Source organism: Pygoscelis adeliae, unplaced genomic scaffold (assembly GCF_000699105.1).
Source record: "Pygoscelis adeliae isolate BGI_AS28 unplaced genomic scaffold, ASM69910v1 Scaffold21, whole genome shotgun sequence".
Taxonomy (NCBI): domain Eukaryota; kingdom Metazoa; phylum Chordata; class Aves; order Sphenisciformes; family Spheniscidae; genus Pygoscelis; species Pygoscelis adeliae.
In genome coordinates, this window is record NW_008824243.1 from 3,706,691 (window position 1) to 3,723,879 (window position 17,189).

Below are 17,189 nucleotides of genomic sequence, written 5' to 3' on the forward strand. Positions count from 1 at the left end.
CCGTCAAACAGCCAGCAAAACACAGTCACCCCAGCCAGTTGGGAAAGCAGAATTTTGCAGAGTTGATTACTTCACCGGTTCTCAGAAATTTCAAAGGTAATCACTGATTTAAAGAAAACAGAGGTAGAACACAAGTCAGCCTTCATAATTAAAAAAAAAAAAAGTCCTTGTAACAAGGTAATGCTTCAGGTGCTCAAGTACTGGTTATTCCTTGAAGCTCACGTTTCTGGTGGAGAAAGAAAAAAAATTCAAAATAAAGCTATCTATTATATTTTACTAATGACTATTAGGATAAAAAGTAATAATTAGATTTAGCCTTATATTCTCTTCTGTTATTCCTGAATATCAACTAGTAGCATATTATCTAAAACTCTACATTCAGTTCATTGACTCATTGCTCAAATGCTTAACAAAGTAAATGTGAGACGAGGAGGAAGAGAAAATTTCTTGAGAAGATTAAATCAGATTAGAGAAAAAGACAGTTGTGACTCTACAGAATGGTAATTACAGAGTACACTTTACTGTGCTAAGCTCCCAGGAAGGAATAAATAAGTAGAGTGAAAGATGGTGATAGTACTACTGAGACAATTCTAATGTAATAATCCATTGATAGGTTTAAAAGGCAAGACAGTAAAAAAATAAACTGCGTATGAATTCAGTTGTTAAAAAACACTTTCTCTAAAAATACATACTTCATGAAAATGGGATATTTTCTGGTAAGATATTATGGGACAGAGCTGTCATTGTTAAAACTAAGTTTTAGTTAGCAAATAGTAGGATAAAAATAGTTCACTACATGGTATTCTTCAAGTATAGCAACTGGACTGTTTTTATTCTCTTGGGACTCACTGTAAAGCAAGGAAGACTAAAGACAATTCTCTACTGATGATACTCATTCTCAGAAATATATTATCTATCATTATCTCAGTCAAAATGTTGATTTGCAGTGTAACAGGGTTTGCCTAATGGCTCACCAGTAAAGCAAAAGTCATAACTGCTGTTTCATCCCTACTATCAATATCTCATTTGCTACAGTTTCCTTTTTTTGCTTTGTCCAAAAACTCGCAGAAGAAGAGAAAAATTGCTGACAACGTGGATCATGCCATGCTGACCTCAGTTCTCGGGAAACCTGTGTTGTTGTTAACAAAAGCAAGCTTAGGAACAAGCCATATGTATTTACCAACAAAAATAAAGTTTAAAATCTTATCGGTTTGGAATTCTGTTTCTTGGAGTTCAGCAGTTATATAGTTAGATTGATGAGCTGTTATAGTATACTATATAGCTGTTATAGCACACATATTTCCTAAAACAATCCCTGTTTATCTCTCCCTGTCCTTCTGCTCTTCACTGCAATTTATTATGCAGTATAGGACAGACAGGATATAAAGTCAATAATCATGTAACACATAACTGACATAATCTAAAACAACAATGATCTCTAGAACAAAAATGTCAGTGAAAATGAACAGATGAGAGATTGATTTTGACTTCTTTTTTGCGGACTCTAGTGACCACGATCTTAGACATTCATAGCATCCAAGCACTAACAATAAAAAATGCATTGATTATTTTTATGCGCTTGTTTTGGAGACAGTTTCATCTAATGTGTAGGGTTCAAATGCATTTTAGTTGGACTCTCTCCTATGGAGTGTCTTTCCTTCATTGCTGTACTTGAGAGAATTTCATGGCATTTCTCTTAATATGAATCATTCGTTGTTTGGAGATAACTATTAACAATAATAAATTGGCAATATATATTTGGATATAATTAATGGTAATAATAAGCAGGCGATATATATTTGGAAGCTGTCAGCTGGTGCAAGACCATTAACAAAACCAGGAATGGGAATCCATTACGTTATATGGTCTTTGGAGAGCACTTTGCATGTATTGTTTCCAATCAATATTTTATAGTAGGAGAGTCAACAAAAGAACAACTTCGAACCACCTAAAGTGTGTAAGAATTTCATATAATCAAAAAAGTATTATTTAGAAACAGTTTAAACCTAACTCTTAAACAGAAACAATCTGCTAAAAACAAATCACTTACTTTTCAGCTGCTGCTTGATCAGTTGTCCTTACAATAGTACGTTCTGGAGAATGTGAGGGAGACCTTAATGTTGAACTGAGAGGAGGTGAAGCACGTAAAGATGACGTAGAGAGACCATGTCGGCGCATTTCCTGAATTGCACGCTCTCTACCAACAGATAGCAATTTCAGTTACATAACGCTTTGGTACTACAGGATGTTAAAGGAAGAAAATGTAACTTTTTTTTCCATATTTTTACTTGGTGGTTTTCACAATACTTTGCAAAGAGCCTTGCTTTCTCATGTCACTCAACTTTCTTCTTGTTTTCATGAGAAGGGATTTTTTTTTTTTTTAGATGCAATGGCAAACTGACAAAATTTACGAGGGAATTCCAAAATTGTATAAGTTTTTTTCTTTTTTAATTAAGCAGTTTTCATGATGAGAATATTAGATTTTGCATGACAATAGGAACACAATTTTCCATAAGAGTTCCTCACTATTGAAAAAAACAAGTTTTAAAAGTGAGAAAGAAGAAACAAGAAGTCATCTCACTGAAAAAACAGCATCTTACCGTTCAAATCGTTCAGTTGTCAGTTGCCTTTTTAAAACATCACAGTCGGTCTGCAGCTGTGCAACTTTACTTCGAAGTATGGGAACCTCTCTATTACAGCTGCTTCTAAAAAAAATCATGAGAAGCAACAGTTTTCTTTGAACACCGTCAGCTAGGAACTTAGATGAATTAGAGCATGAGAAAACAAAAATAGATACCGAACATGTTGTTCACACAGACCAAATCAAAGACAAATCAGAAGCGAGAACCAAGTGAATGCCACAGAATGTTTCTGGAGGAACCTAAGGTGAGAACGAAGTGAGAAGCTGGCAAGTTTCTCACTACAACCTTACTACAATACATCATGTTCTTTTTCAGACAAAGGTAAACACAAACATGTTTTATAAAAACAGACAAAATAATTAAATCATTAATTTATTGATTTACTATCCTCTGTTGCAATACGAGATGGTCTTTATGTGTACATTTAAAAAAAGAAGGAAAAAAAGCAGTAACTATCCACAAAAAATACAAACATAACAGATATAGCTTCAGTAAAAATTCTATCAAGCAGGCTGGAACTATCTGGCTAGCAATGAACACAACTGAATCAAATCTAAGTAAAAGCTGTATTAATGCAAGCCCAGACCAGCAAAACCCAGAATCTGAAAGCTTGCCAACTACATCCTTGGTGTTGGGGCCCAACTGTTTCAACTGCAAGAATCAAAATGAAAAGAAGCCTTGAAAATCTTAAGTAACATAATTAAATATACTTCTCATCATATTAGAAGACTCAATGCTTGGTTGCAAAACACCATTAATTGAATTATAAAAAAGCAAGCAAAAAAAAATCGAGTGTAAAATAAGTTGTCTAAACCAGAGTCTAGACAGCTATGTTATTCCATAGAGTCTTCAAAGCCAATATGAGGTGGAGTGCTCAAAAGTCACTTCTGGAGAAGCAAAGATGTACTAGTTTATTGCTAAAGCACTGGACTTGAAGTCTGAAAAACGAGTTCCACTCCCAGCTCAGTCACAGACTTCCTGTCTGGCACCCGCTGGTCTCTGACTCCCAGAAGATGCAAACTACTCAAGAGATATGATCCAAAAAGAACCGCAGAATATTTTTTCCTGTGTTCCCTATTCATCAGTAAAATTCCTAGAATGGTATCTTGATCCAGTATGTTGAGAACAGACGCAGAAGACAAGAGGTCTCGATGATATCTTATTCTAAGTCCTTCAGAGACAGGCATATGCTTTCAGGATGGAGGTAAGAATTCAGGGCCCAAGATCGTTATTGTAAAATAAAGAAAGAAAGCAAACGGGTTTGTGAGTTCTGAGGTTATTCTATGTCAATGACATTTAAACAAAATTAAGATCATGAAGTAAATCACTCAAAAATTAAGAAATATTTTAATTTGGAACCCCTATGCACAGTAGTCATCATATAATAAGATTACATCATGATATACTATTTTTTCATAGGACATCTGGCTCTTTCACAGTAGATACAGATAGCTCTCAACAAGCAGTTTAGCTATTCAATATTCTCTGTTTATTTAATTCTTAATCACTGTAGAGCTTCAAGATCTCATTTACTGTACTATCACCCAAACAGCACTCCGAGTAACACAACTACTCTCTCTTCACAGAGCTCAAAATTACAGCACTGGAGAACTTCACAAGTTAAACTTAATTTTGAGAATCCTTCTAAAGTCAGAGGTTGTGTCAGTACCATTTTATAAATAGAGTGGAAGCACAGGCACAGTAAGGCCAAAACTGTAAATAATGTTCAAAAAATATCGACACATGATTTTTGTCAGTTAGAACTGAAATTTTGCCAAGTTAAATGAATTTTTATATTTCGCAAGACACAAACATAATTGTCACGTACTTCAGTCACAGCTGTGAGCATTTAAAGTTCCTGTTCTTTAGACTGCAACTACTACAAACTGAATAGTAGAAAATAAGGTATATACAACTAGTTCTCACACCTGAACATTTACCTAGCAACATGCAGAACCTTTGAGATAAACAATTCAATAGAATAGCCACTATTCCTCCAAGAGAACATTTTCCTTCTTCCTGCAATATCCCATCCTATTAACAATGCAAGTACTGACATTTACAACAAACAAGACAGGAACCCTACAATGTATGCAGAATAAAAATTGTGAAAAAATTACTATGAAGTTATTTAAATGGAGTTTTATAATGTTTGTACACAAAGAAGCTAAATTAAAATTAAATGAAAACCTTCTTCTTTCCTTTTTTTTTTTGTAACTTTCACATTTAATTTCACAGTCAGGACATTCCTGTTCTTTGTATGCAATTAACTACCCCCCCCCAGTAAACAAAACTCAGCAATTCTAAACCATGAAGCAATGAGTTGCACAGCAGCGATTAATAGTGTTGTCATCTACACATTCATTGAGATCGCTGCTACTTGAGGTGGACCATTGTCAGTGGTAAGTTGTAGCCTTTACGTAAATCAACCAAAAGCATTTTTCTTGCACATTTGCATCACCAAGTTACAGATAGCTTTTAACTGTTTAGGTATGCTATATTCTATATCTCATAAGGAAGTATTATCTGTCCTTTTACCTTCCTTTCTCTCCCTACCTCAGTGTTTACTAAGTAGGTGTATCTGTTTTTCTTTTTCTGAAATTCTACTTTGACTTTACTCTTCACTACCATCTGCGTTCAGCTGCTACTCCTCCTTCTTGCTATTTAATGCAGAGATACCACTACAGTCACTGGCTAATTTATCCCCAGGAGAATTATCACATCATGATGACAGATATCACGGAAACTTCAAATTCCCTGCTCCATATCATAAAGAAAATTATTTAAATCCCCCACTTCTCTTGTACATGAATTTGATATACACAAAATATCCCCCCCTTAACTTCATTGTTCCAAACAGATTAGTCTTTCTTCTATAAGAGTGTTAAAAAGTTATTTCTACACTAGGCAGATGCACAGCATAAGAAGTTGCAGTTAGCTATAATGGAAAGTGCTGGCCACATTTAGTATAGGTTCCAGGTTCAGTTCCATTTATATTTCAAAGGAATAATAAATGATACAGGACTTTTTCCTTAACAGTTAATATTAATAGCAGCAAAAGTACTTTTGCTTCTTTAAAGCACTATGACTTCACTATTTATTATGTAAATGATTCTTACTTTAATCAAAGTAAGGACAACAGGCATCTTCAGTAGGTAAGCAATTCACATTTACCATAGATTTAATCCACTTGGTAGTTTTTTTGTGAGCAGTTCTCATATGTTAACATTTTACTTTCAGTTTGCTTTGAGATGCTTGATGAATCCATGTTGTTCTAAAGGAGTTAAAACTCTCCAATATAAGAACATAAAACAGTTCAAGACTAAGAAAATTTGCGTTCTCTTAATAATTAAACTCATAGTTAAACTCTTCAAAGCCAAATAAAAATACGACATTTTGCTTAAAAAAGCAGAGTTGAATTAGATTGCTTCCTGAAGCTAGGAAGAAAATCAGAACCTGTGAGAGAGGTGGTTATATATTTTGAGAATTGATACACTCTGAATGCAAAGGTTAACTATCCAAATCGTACTGCAGTGCATACATACATTTATAGATGTACTCAACAGCTAAAAAAATTTACAAATTTTCATGGGTTGACTGGTTCTGTAGTGGAAATAATGTCTGCAACAGATCAGCCACCTCACCATTAGGTAGTTATGTCCACTAAGAGGCTCAGAAAGAAAAGATTTTAGTGATTGCACTGGAAAAATGGCAGAGTTATATCAGACAAGTGAACTTCAGGAAAAGAATTCACCGCCTGTGCCTGACTGATGTGAGAAAGAGTCATGACCAGCAGAGAAACTGAACCAAACCTTCTGGAGTCAGTCTGGGAACAAATCCAGAGAGAAACTGAGTGCTTATTCTCAAGACTCTGAAAACTCCAAGTGTTCCTTCCTTTTAGAGTAGGTTTCCTTTGGAACTCCTGTTTAAGTTTACTGCTTGTACTAAACTGATGTCCACCAGAGTGCTGATTAATGAAAGCGGTATGAAAGATCTGTAAAGAAACTTTAAGTAAACGATGCCATGAAAGGCCAAAAGACATTGCTGCAAAAATCTGCTCAGCAGTAGTGAACATCAAGAATTTGACTTGGTGAATAAGTGTTGTCACACAGAAAAAGTTTCTTAGTGAACCACGTAACACATACATACACTTGTTAAAACTTACAGTTTGCTCTCGGCGAGTGTTAGCTTGTCTTTCAATAATTGAATTTCTGAATCTTTCTCATGGGATGTTAAATGGTTCTGAAATTCTTTGTCTCTACTAGTAGCCAGCAATGTTTCAAGATTCTGAACAGTAAGTCTCTCACTGGATAACTGCTTTTTCAGCAACTCTGCTTCTGATTTTATATCTTCTAATTCACCTAGAACCTAAGGCACAAATTTATACATTAGTAATACGCTGGTTTACAAACACACAGAGTTCTCTTTCGTGAAGAGTTGTTATGAAAACTGAAATGATTGGAAGTTTCATAAAAATGAATAGGAAACTGAGCTCACAAAATAAATTAAAGCCTACAATTATTTAAAACTATAGTTAGTTAAAAACTATTCAAGCTGTACATCTGTCAAATGTTTTACTGGGAGTTGGATTACTGAGTGCTGGAAACGCTTAGGTAAGTACCCAGAACATTAATTGGCTTTTAACAGCAGGAGGCTTTTGCACAAGTACAAAAATAGTATTTGCTATACTTCATTCTATTTGACTGGGTTAGCTCATAATTAGCTTCTTGGCTTTTGCTGAAAATATAGGAATGCTCGTTTTCCTCATCGGTTCTATGAATATAAACAAATTCTGTGGGGATGAGAACTACTGTTCTCAAGATCTTGAATATTACAGTAACAGAAAGCTTGACCAAGTCACTAAGTAAAGACACAACAATTAGCTGTAAAGAAAAAAATTCAGAAATTATGGATATTTAGAACTGTTTAAACTATTTCAAAATATTTAATGAACTTCAGCTGAATCTAAATTTCAATTTAATTGGAAAAATTCATTAGGGAAAAGTCTTTAATAGCTAAATAAGAAGCGCACTATTCACTTTTTATAAAAAGTTGAAAATTTGAGTAAATTAAAAACCAGTACATAAACCCAAATAAATATGTCTCTGTGGTACAGCAAAAACTACTGCTGCCACATTTTGTCATGATAATGAATGAAACTCCCTCTTTTTGTACAAAAAACACAGATATAGATCTGTATACTGCAAAATTTATAATTTATATATAAATGCAAAACTAGTGATGTAAATTAACTTACCTTGCTCTGAGAAGTAATTTATTCTTTTCTCCAAAAACCATTAAAAACAAAGGAAGATATTTTATTATAGCAAATTAAATTTGCCTTTGCTGCTTACCCTTTCATAATCCATGCTTTTGGATGTCAGCTGTCGAGATAAAAGTTCTTTGTTAGACTCAAGTTTCACACAGAGTTCCCTCACAGAAGCCAGGTCCGCCAACACAGAAGACTTCTCCTGATTTTCACGTTTAATATCCTCTTCCAATTTGGACATATTTTTTGTAATGGAGGAGATCTGAGATTCATATGCTTGATGTGCAACGATATGCTAAACAAAGACAAATACGGATACCCGTTTCAGTAAAATTCAGTTAAATGTTGAGTTAACAGTTCTAAGGGGGATAACAGGGGTTTTTTTAATACTTTCTTTTCCCTTCAAAATTAACTTTCCTATAAAATTAACTTTATATTACATTCCTTTCCTCTCCTCTCCCTAAATCACAGCTAAGAACAACTAATAAACCATCTCTGCAATTTTTAATCACCATCTTGAAGAATTATACAAGTACTATACAAGAATGGAATGAGGCTGGATTCCAGCTTCAGAAGATAATTAAAGCATAAAACCCCCAAAATACAATCTATTTTTTACTCTGCTTACATATTAAAGTCGCTAACTCTTTTTGGCTAATTAAAAGCATGGGACAAAATATGGTCAATCCACAACTTTTATACTCTAAAATGTCCCTGATCTCCATGAAGTTATTGCTTCGAAAATATAAACCTCATTATTTTCTATGCTATTGGTCTAGGCTTTGGTATTATGGAATCCTGATTCTGGATTTGGACTGCTACTATCAGATTTTTACCTTTAATCCAGCTACCAATGCTTCAAATACTTCATTCAAAGCTTCGAAGAAATGTAAGAACTAAGTTTACAAAACACTCATAAAGCTATATGCAAATATTTTGAAGCAACTAAACAAAAGGTTCTTACAGAGACAATAACATAATAGCAATGATGACCCAACAGAAGAGATCTAAAAGTATTAAAATATACACTGTGATTCTAATTTTGGGAAAGCAGGGAAGGGAGGAGGAAAGCACGTCTAACCAAAATCAGTTACTCTTTCGAAAACTCAGTGTCCACATGTGAAACATTCATGTATAGGAATTATTTTCCATTAAAGCATTAAAAAGAGTATGTTTGCTTTATTAAAAAACACTTGAATGTATCCCACTTTCCTTGACAGAATTTCATTGCACAAGTTATTACCCCTTGAATCTCTTTTTCCAGAAGTTCTACTCTCTCTCGCAGATGTCTCCGATCTGTATCTACAGAAAGGAGTTCAAGTCGTATTGAGCTGCTTTCTCCTTCAGCTTGATGAGCCTTCATTTCCCAGTCTTCAGCTTGCGTATGGAGCATTCGGAACTTCTCTAACAATTCTTGGTTTTCTTTTTCCTAGATGAAACAGTAAATCACTCTGCAATGATCAACATACCTTCAAGTTGCTTGATCTTATTTCACGCCTACTCCCTACAATATCTTCTTTTTTCCAGAAGAAAGTAGATCTTTCTCTATTTTCCTAATCCCACTAAAGGGCATCATCCCTTTTGCAAGTCCAAATAGTAAATAAATACAGTGATGGCATTCAGTTTTATTAATGGAAGTATTTACATTTAGCAGTTGTTAATGAGTTTCAAGGCTCCTGGGGAGGGGTTATTTTGGATCTCTCTGTATTGTCAAGGGTCACATTACTGAGACGTACTGATCCTAGTGCTGCCCTTTCCAAGAAATTCCAGCAGGAGTCCATTTTCAGCTCTTTTACTTACTGTACTCTTACAAATACTTATATTACAGCAGTGCCTGAAAGACTGATAACATGTTCGGGCAGATACACCCAAGCAGTCTATCACAAAAGTACAAAACTACAAGCTTTAGTGCTTACAAGTTAGGCAGTGATAGAACAAATGTTGCTTGTGAATTTTAATTTGGCCCAACTGCAAGTGCATATTATAAGTCAGTGATTAATTTTTCTTCTTTATTTATCTCCATTCTTTTCTTCCTCTGTTCATGTAATGCACAGTGGGATAAGCATATTGCTAGTATGAATCAGATTTATCTAATGAGGAAGGCTACTGTTTTTGAAATTCCTTCTGTGTTTCCTGCAGAACTTGGAAGGTGCAGACAGAATGAGGTGGGGCATTAGGAAACAGAAACTCATGATTAAGCAAGTGAACACTGTGCAGAAAAGTAAATCCTTGTCTCCACAGGCAACATCCAGATGTAATACTAGACCTGAAACCAACCTTTCATAATTGGTCACTGGCTGTATGTTCTACAGCTTCTTGGTACCTGACTTGAATAACTGGATTCTCATTTGCCAAAGATGTGGCCACATCTGTAGCTGAAGTGCTTTGGACATATGATATATTACAAAATTCTTAAAAACTAAATTTCAAGTGTTTTAAATTGAGAGTTCTAAGCTAACATACTGCTGACCTTAATTTTTTCTCTATGCTTCAGTTCTACTTGTAAAAAGTGGTTGAATTTACATGCATTCATCTAGACATGCAAGTCAAAGTCAGATCAAAAATCATTCTTTCCTATTCAAAGTCACATAATAAACTTGTCAGTTCATGTTGTCTTGACATAAATTCTATTTGTTTTAAATTATCATAAGTTTTAATGCACACATGTCACACTTTTGAATCCAAGTATCAGGATAAAATACATTTAACAAGAGCACTGTTTTGTCAGTACAGCAAAAACTGTGAACTCTTATCATTCATAGAGAAAACATTCCAATGTGCTATTTTTACACTTTCCTGCAGAACTACGTATAAAATTTCTCTTTTTAAAAGGTTTAAATTATTAAAAACCATCATATAAGCTGCTTGTTGCCTGCAATCATGAAATAGGACCAGATATTTTACTAGTTGCCTTGTCAAAACTCAAAAAGCAAAACAACATTCAAACACGATTTGTCTGTCATTCTCCAGTCTTATGGCCAACTGAAACATAATCAATGAAATTGTGATGTGCCAGAATTTATCAGTGCTTCAGATCTAATAAGGTTTTATATGAATCCACTAGTAGCTTGAAACACTGCAGAGGAAAGAAGGAAAAAAAAAGTAAAGAAGGAAATGGGACAGGCAGGGAGAACAGGACCCAAACCATACATTTCTTAATTTTTTTATTGTATCCTAATAAGAATGTGTTATACTCTAAAACTAATGGATTTATTGAAAACAGTAATGACTGCCTAGAGATTACACTTTTACCTTCGAAGCCATCAAGGTCTCAAATCTGGAAACTTCAGTTATATAATTATGTACCCTGGTTTTCATTTCTTCTTTTTCACGTATTGCATCTTCGAGCTCAGTACTGATAGCCTAAAGAGATTACATAAAGGCAAAACAGTGCCTTAGAGTAAGTTAATCACTATATATTACTGTATCAGACTAAATCAAAGTAATTGCATATGCCCTAGATTTTATTCTCTTCTACTTTTAAGTAATTTAGTCAAAGCCCTTTGGGATTTGTAGGGTTCAGAAATAGCCCCTATTACCTTAGATACACCAAAGAGTTTTCCAGACAAGAATAATCACAGAAAACAATGAATGTCATACCAGTTCATAAAATCTGCAGCTTCCCTGATGACACACCCTACTGATCTTTGGAAAATTCAACATACAGATGTTTGGGAGCTGGGATTTTTCTAGCCTTATGATTCACTATGCCTGAGTGAAGGAAAGTTTTCTGTCATTAGAAAGTCAATTTTATAACAAAAGAACATTTATTTTGAAGTAGAATTGCAAGATAAAATAACTAAATGCATTATTAAGATCACATTTAGCCATCAAAAATGCACCATGGAATTTGATTGAGATGTTAGAACTGTTAACTCTGTCCCTCTCAGGTTCAGCTCTCGCCTTTCTCTGAGTCCTCTAGCTCAGAGAGCCAAAAAGGCAAGTATCTTCTTCTATCCCCACTACCAAATGTAGGAAAAATAGAGGATATTGCCTTATTTCTTTCCCTTCTTCTTTTTGTGGTATATTAATGTTCATTAACGGCAGCCTTTTTACTGTGTGCCTTATTTAGCATACGCTGAAATCAGTCTGCTCATCTCTGTGGTAGCCTTCCCAAGCATACTGGGAAAGCTTTAGTCATCACATTATGATAATATTTAATATTTCATCTTATTAGATACCTGTGAATGGCATCTCTAATTTCAATAATAGACCCACATATCTATGTATTGTACCATAGGTTTTGCAAGAACTATTCAGGGTACTACGTCACTTACTTAAAACACCTTGCTATATTGTACTTTCTAGCTTCAGACTCAGCCAGGTTGACTGAGGGGAATTGAAATAAATGGTTTAGCTAACAAGGCCCTGATTATTTTTAGTGTTGGCATTTACAGTGAATTCAAACAAACATTTGTATCTCAGCATCAAAATTGTACAAGGCATTTGAGTCATGATGAGCTGCAGTAGTTGTATTTGCTATACAAATTGAATGTAACGCGTTGCAACAAAATTCTGGGCTAGCTCTTTAAATCACATTCACGTATTCTCTATGTAGTCTTTCTAATGTTTAGCCCAATAAAAAAAATGTTACTTACCCTATAAAACATTGGACATTTTTGTTATATATTGTCCATATGCACATTCTATTGTACAGGGACATCCATATCATGCACTTGGAGCTGGCAGGCTTTTGGTCAGCAGTAACCAGCTGGTACACAAAACCAACTCATTATTCCTCAAACTATGTGAGTGATTAACAAGACTGAATGCACTTCAGGCTCTCCAAGCCATGGATCCCAGACCCAGAGAATTCCAAGGAAGAAGAGATGGAGCAATGATGATTGGGAAGAGTGCAAATGGCCTTATACTATATAAACCCCTTATGCTCTTGAAAGAATGAGCCTTACACACCAGTGGTTGGTTTAACTTGTGGACCCCTGGAGAACATCTCAAGATGAAGATGCCACAAGAATAATAGTGATGATAATCAAACAGTTTAATTCACTGAATCTCTCAACTATTTCTGTCTTGCAAAATTTTTATTTAACCTGCACCATCAACTTGACATAGCTCATGTTTCAATAAAATATTCAATGATACCCTATGGAAATAGGCAATTCCTCAAGGCATTAAAGATTTTATTTCAACTTTGATTCTGTAACTGACGTAAGTTTAAGTCGTGCCTTTATCGCATGCACTTTACAAGGAAATGTATTTAACCGTCAGCAGCTGAGAGGGACTGTATACCTCCCAACTGGAAAGCTGACCATAAATACACAGGAACCAACTCAGAGTCCACTGGGCAATCATAACCCACTTCCCACCTGCTTTTTGGCCTAAAGCTACTGACTGGCTAGCTGTTAACAAGGAGGTACATTATGACTCTAAACTACTGGAGAGCTAAGGAAAGATGAAATAATATAAAACTAATACAAATAAAAATATATAACATAAAACTCTGCAAGCAGCCAAATAAAGTACCTGAATAGAATCTCCACAAAAAACAAAACCCACACACAAAAAAAGCTGCAATATACAGCTGAACTCTAAGATACCACCTCACCATGACACCTACCTTACCAACGCAAAGACAATCCAATAAGAACATTTCTCCAGGGAAACAGATGGCACCTTTGAATTCACCATCTAAAAACCCCACATAACCTTGACACAATGGAAAAGGAACCCCTCCTATTCCCATCGACTGTGCATCCTTATCCATTCCTGAAATCAGGAAACAAATTCAGACTATTCAGGACTATCATCCCTTAAAAATAAGTTTTCTTCAATCCCTCTGTCTTGTAGCTTTTAAGCCCTCTTATATTTTCTCCCCCAAAATTAACCTTTCCCAACTCATCAGTGAAAGCAAAGTTCCTGCAGAGCAACACACATGAATGGAAACTAACCTTGCCAGAACTGGAAATTAAAAACCTGCCAATACCTCTTTACAGCCACCATTACCAAAGCTCACAGAACACAAACATTAAAATCTACATACCAAAACATTCTAATCTCAAAACGTGGCATATCTCGCTCAATACATCCAATGCGTCATGGAAACTAGATGAATGAAGCTAATGAATCACTATGCACCAGAACGAATTCAGATGTGCTAGCAATCTCCTCCCTCTCCCTCTCCCTTTCACCTGACTAATAACCTGATACCCACTTTTGTGGTTTCTTGCTCTCTCTCAATAATCCCTGTTCCACAGATAATAAAAGCCAATTTTTACCAATTAAATACCAACTACCAAGTGATATAACCAATTAACATAATTTCATTATAGTATAAACAATTATGTCCTAGATTTATTTTATTTAGATTTCTTTTTTAATCTGGGGAAGGGTGACTAAACTGAAAGCTTGTCTGTTTCTCCCCCACTGTACTGACTATGCTTAAGTATCTAAAGTAATTGCTTTTACAATTTCTGCCCAGTCATTTTTAATATCCCAGTGTTCAAGAAATACCAATAATTAAAGATACCAAATCAAAACTGAGGATATAGCGGTTTTGATGTACCACTATATGCAAGCAAGCAATAAATAGTTTAATACTTCAGTATTATGTACTGCCTTCATACCTGGTTTTCTCTGGCCATTGTAGCTAGGTCATCTTGCAATCGCCTGTTTTCTTTCAGAGCCATTTCCTTTATTCTTCCTGTTTCTGCAAGTTCTACATGGGACGTATCAAGCTGGCGATGCAAGCTAGATATCTCACGGTCTCTGTTGCTCAGCATGTCCTTCATCTGGCTATCAAGTGAAAATCTTATTTAAGTTGTCTCTTCTTATACTATACCACATACTGCTGGAAACAATCAGTTGTGGATTTTGGATATGCAAAAGCTTTTTTTTTTTAAAAAAAAAGGTAAAATTCTTGCTCTCTGAAGGCTAACAAACTTGAGTCTAAACATAAACATAAGCTAAGGATATAAAATGTCAATATGCACAAATAAAATGGAATTAATTTTCAGCTCTGAAGATGTATCTGGTAAGATGTATCTTATGCAAACAGCAATTACAGATACTTATGTTTATCTGTATGTGGTAGTGGTGACAGTATGTTAGCCATTGCATATTTTATAAACCATAAAGGAAGAAGACAGATAGCTTACACTTGAAAGACAACAATCAAGAGTAAGGAAGAGATTAAATAAAAAAGTAGAAATATAAATACATGTGAATTTAAGTAAACTTTTGCATTAGTTTTTTGCCACAGATACTTCATGCATCAATGTACCAAATATTCAGTTACACTGGTCTCCAGATGTTTAAATATTGGTGTTTAAATATTTTCTTTTAAAAAGCTATAGTTTTAAAAGTCATGTTTAAAAAGAAGCAAGAAGCAAAGATCAGATGAAGCCCATCTAAAAACTACGTAAATATATTTTAATTAAGACTGTACTGGTAGCTTAAGTTGGAAGAATTAGCTGCCAATAATTAAGAGTTCCGCTCTGAGTTTTACCTGGGTCAATCTAATAATATCTAGTGGAGTACTTAGAATACTAAAAAGCTACTTCTTAACTGAGAATTAAGAAATGTTATCAACTTAGGAAAATAAATATAGACAAACAATTGTTAATGGCTGTCTTAACAGTATCTTAGCAGCCTGCAGTATAATTGCAGGGGAAGTCTCTTCAAAAGTTGTGTACATCTTTCTCAACACAGTACACTCCTTTACTTAACTTAAACAGAATTAACTCAATTTCACCAAAATAACTAAAATAGCCATCTACTTTCAGGTTAAAACCATTAGATAAAATAAAACCACTGAAGAGGGCATCCTAGTCTTTACTTACTCTGTAGAGGACTCCAGCTCAGAAAGAGTTAGACGTAAATGCGTAATTGTTTTTTCCTATGAAAATAAAAGCCAAAGTTATGTTGCAATATAATAATACCTAATACAACAGGATACTTCAAGTTAAAGAACTTTACATTTAAACCTTTATTTTAACCCTTCACCAATAAGTAATTGCATCTTTGCACATTCAAATTTCCAAGCTTCTTTTCTTTACTGAGAAAGGATTGTCTTGTCATCAAAAAACTCTTTGTATTGGCTAGGTCCAAACATAGTGCTTATGCGATGCTTAGAACTCTGCACAGGCTTTATCATCAAGGCAAAATACCTCCCTAAAATGTAACTGCTTTAAAAATCCCCAGATGGACTGCAAAGTAGTACTTTTACTGCACATACCTTGTTAGCCAAGTTGTCATCTAAGCATGCAATTCTTTCTGTTTTTTCATCTACAGTTTCTTGAAGACTGTCCTTTTCTTTGTCCAGAACAGTAATAGTACTTCTAAGCACACTGACTGCTTCATCCTGTGAAGTGCTCCTCTGGTTTAACCTATCTATAAATAAAAGAATAAGTACTTTGTATTTTAAAAACAAGAAATAAGCATAAAAATAACTAGTGATTACCTATTTTCTCCTCTAGCTTTACAATTTCTTCTTGAGCTGACTGCAGTTCATCCTTTTTGAGGGACAATCGGTGCTGTAAATCTTCAACAGACCTCTGGAGTTGGTCATTTAAGAGCCTGGAAAATCAGTATACAGTTGAAAGTAGTCTGAGACCTATTTAGGGTCATCAGCTTATGGCTCTTAAGCTGCCTGAAGTGCTGGAATAGTTCCAGTGTAACCTCATGATACGGTTGTGTCATACCAACCAGCAAAACGGGGTTGTGTCATACTAACCAGGCTTCTCCCTCCCTCTCTGGGAGAGGACTATTAAGGCTGAGGCCAACACCGTTTGGTTGCTCTGGACCCCTGCAGCAAGTCCACCTCCATTCCAAAATGGAGCATGGAGCCTCGGTGGAACCACCATGATAATCTGAAACATTCACTTCCTCTGATTTCTGTTACTCTTCATCATGTAACTCTTGTTACTTGTGTCTTTTGACCCTTCGCTTTGTAAAGATTTTGACATGTAGCTCATAGCAGTGACTATCAGCCACACATTTTAAGAAGCAACAAAATTGACAGCTACAGTTCTGATCCTACTTTTAAGAAATACAGAGCCTGAAAGATATAAGAAACCATCCACCTACACAGTTGTTTTGCTTAGCAAGAAATCAGTGACCTACGAAAAAAAATGCAAAATGAAACTCCAAAGTAATTAAATGGATTGTTTACAAAACAGGTTAGGAAATAAAAATCCCTCTGAAGTGGGATTCCACAAAAGCTAGAGAAGCTTCTCATTTTTAAAAAAACCCACCAATCCGGAATACAGCATGTCTACAGATAAAGATTGCTCTCACCCAGTTTAGAGTGAAACTTCAGA

At 35.0% G+C, this 17,189-nt stretch overlaps 1 protein-coding gene across 1 annotated transcript in view; it reads right to left on the reverse strand.

The window, feature by feature from the left end:
* Positions 1-204: 204 nt before the first annotated feature.
* Positions 205-17,189, reverse strand: part of CEP135 (centrosomal protein 135kDa) — a 33,979-nt gene continuing 16,994 nt past the window's right edge. The window contains exons 14-24 of the mRNA XM_009335139.1: positions 16,331-16,446; positions 16,106-16,260; positions 15,711-15,766; positions 14,496-14,664; positions 11,164-11,274; positions 9,155-9,340; positions 7,997-8,206; positions 6,808-7,010; positions 2,601-2,705; positions 2,051-2,197; positions 205-226 (exon numbers count right to left, since the gene is read on the reverse strand). Of these exons, the coding sequence (XP_009333414.1) occupies positions 205-226; positions 2,051-2,197; positions 2,601-2,705; positions 6,808-7,010; positions 7,997-8,206; positions 9,155-9,340; positions 11,164-11,274; positions 14,496-14,664; positions 15,711-15,766; positions 16,106-16,260; positions 16,331-16,446 (1,480 nt within the window). The remainder of the gene's footprint in view (positions 227-2,050; positions 2,198-2,600; positions 2,706-6,807; positions 7,011-7,996; positions 8,207-9,154; positions 9,341-11,163; positions 11,275-14,495; positions 14,665-15,710; positions 15,767-16,105; positions 16,261-16,330; positions 16,447-17,189) is intronic.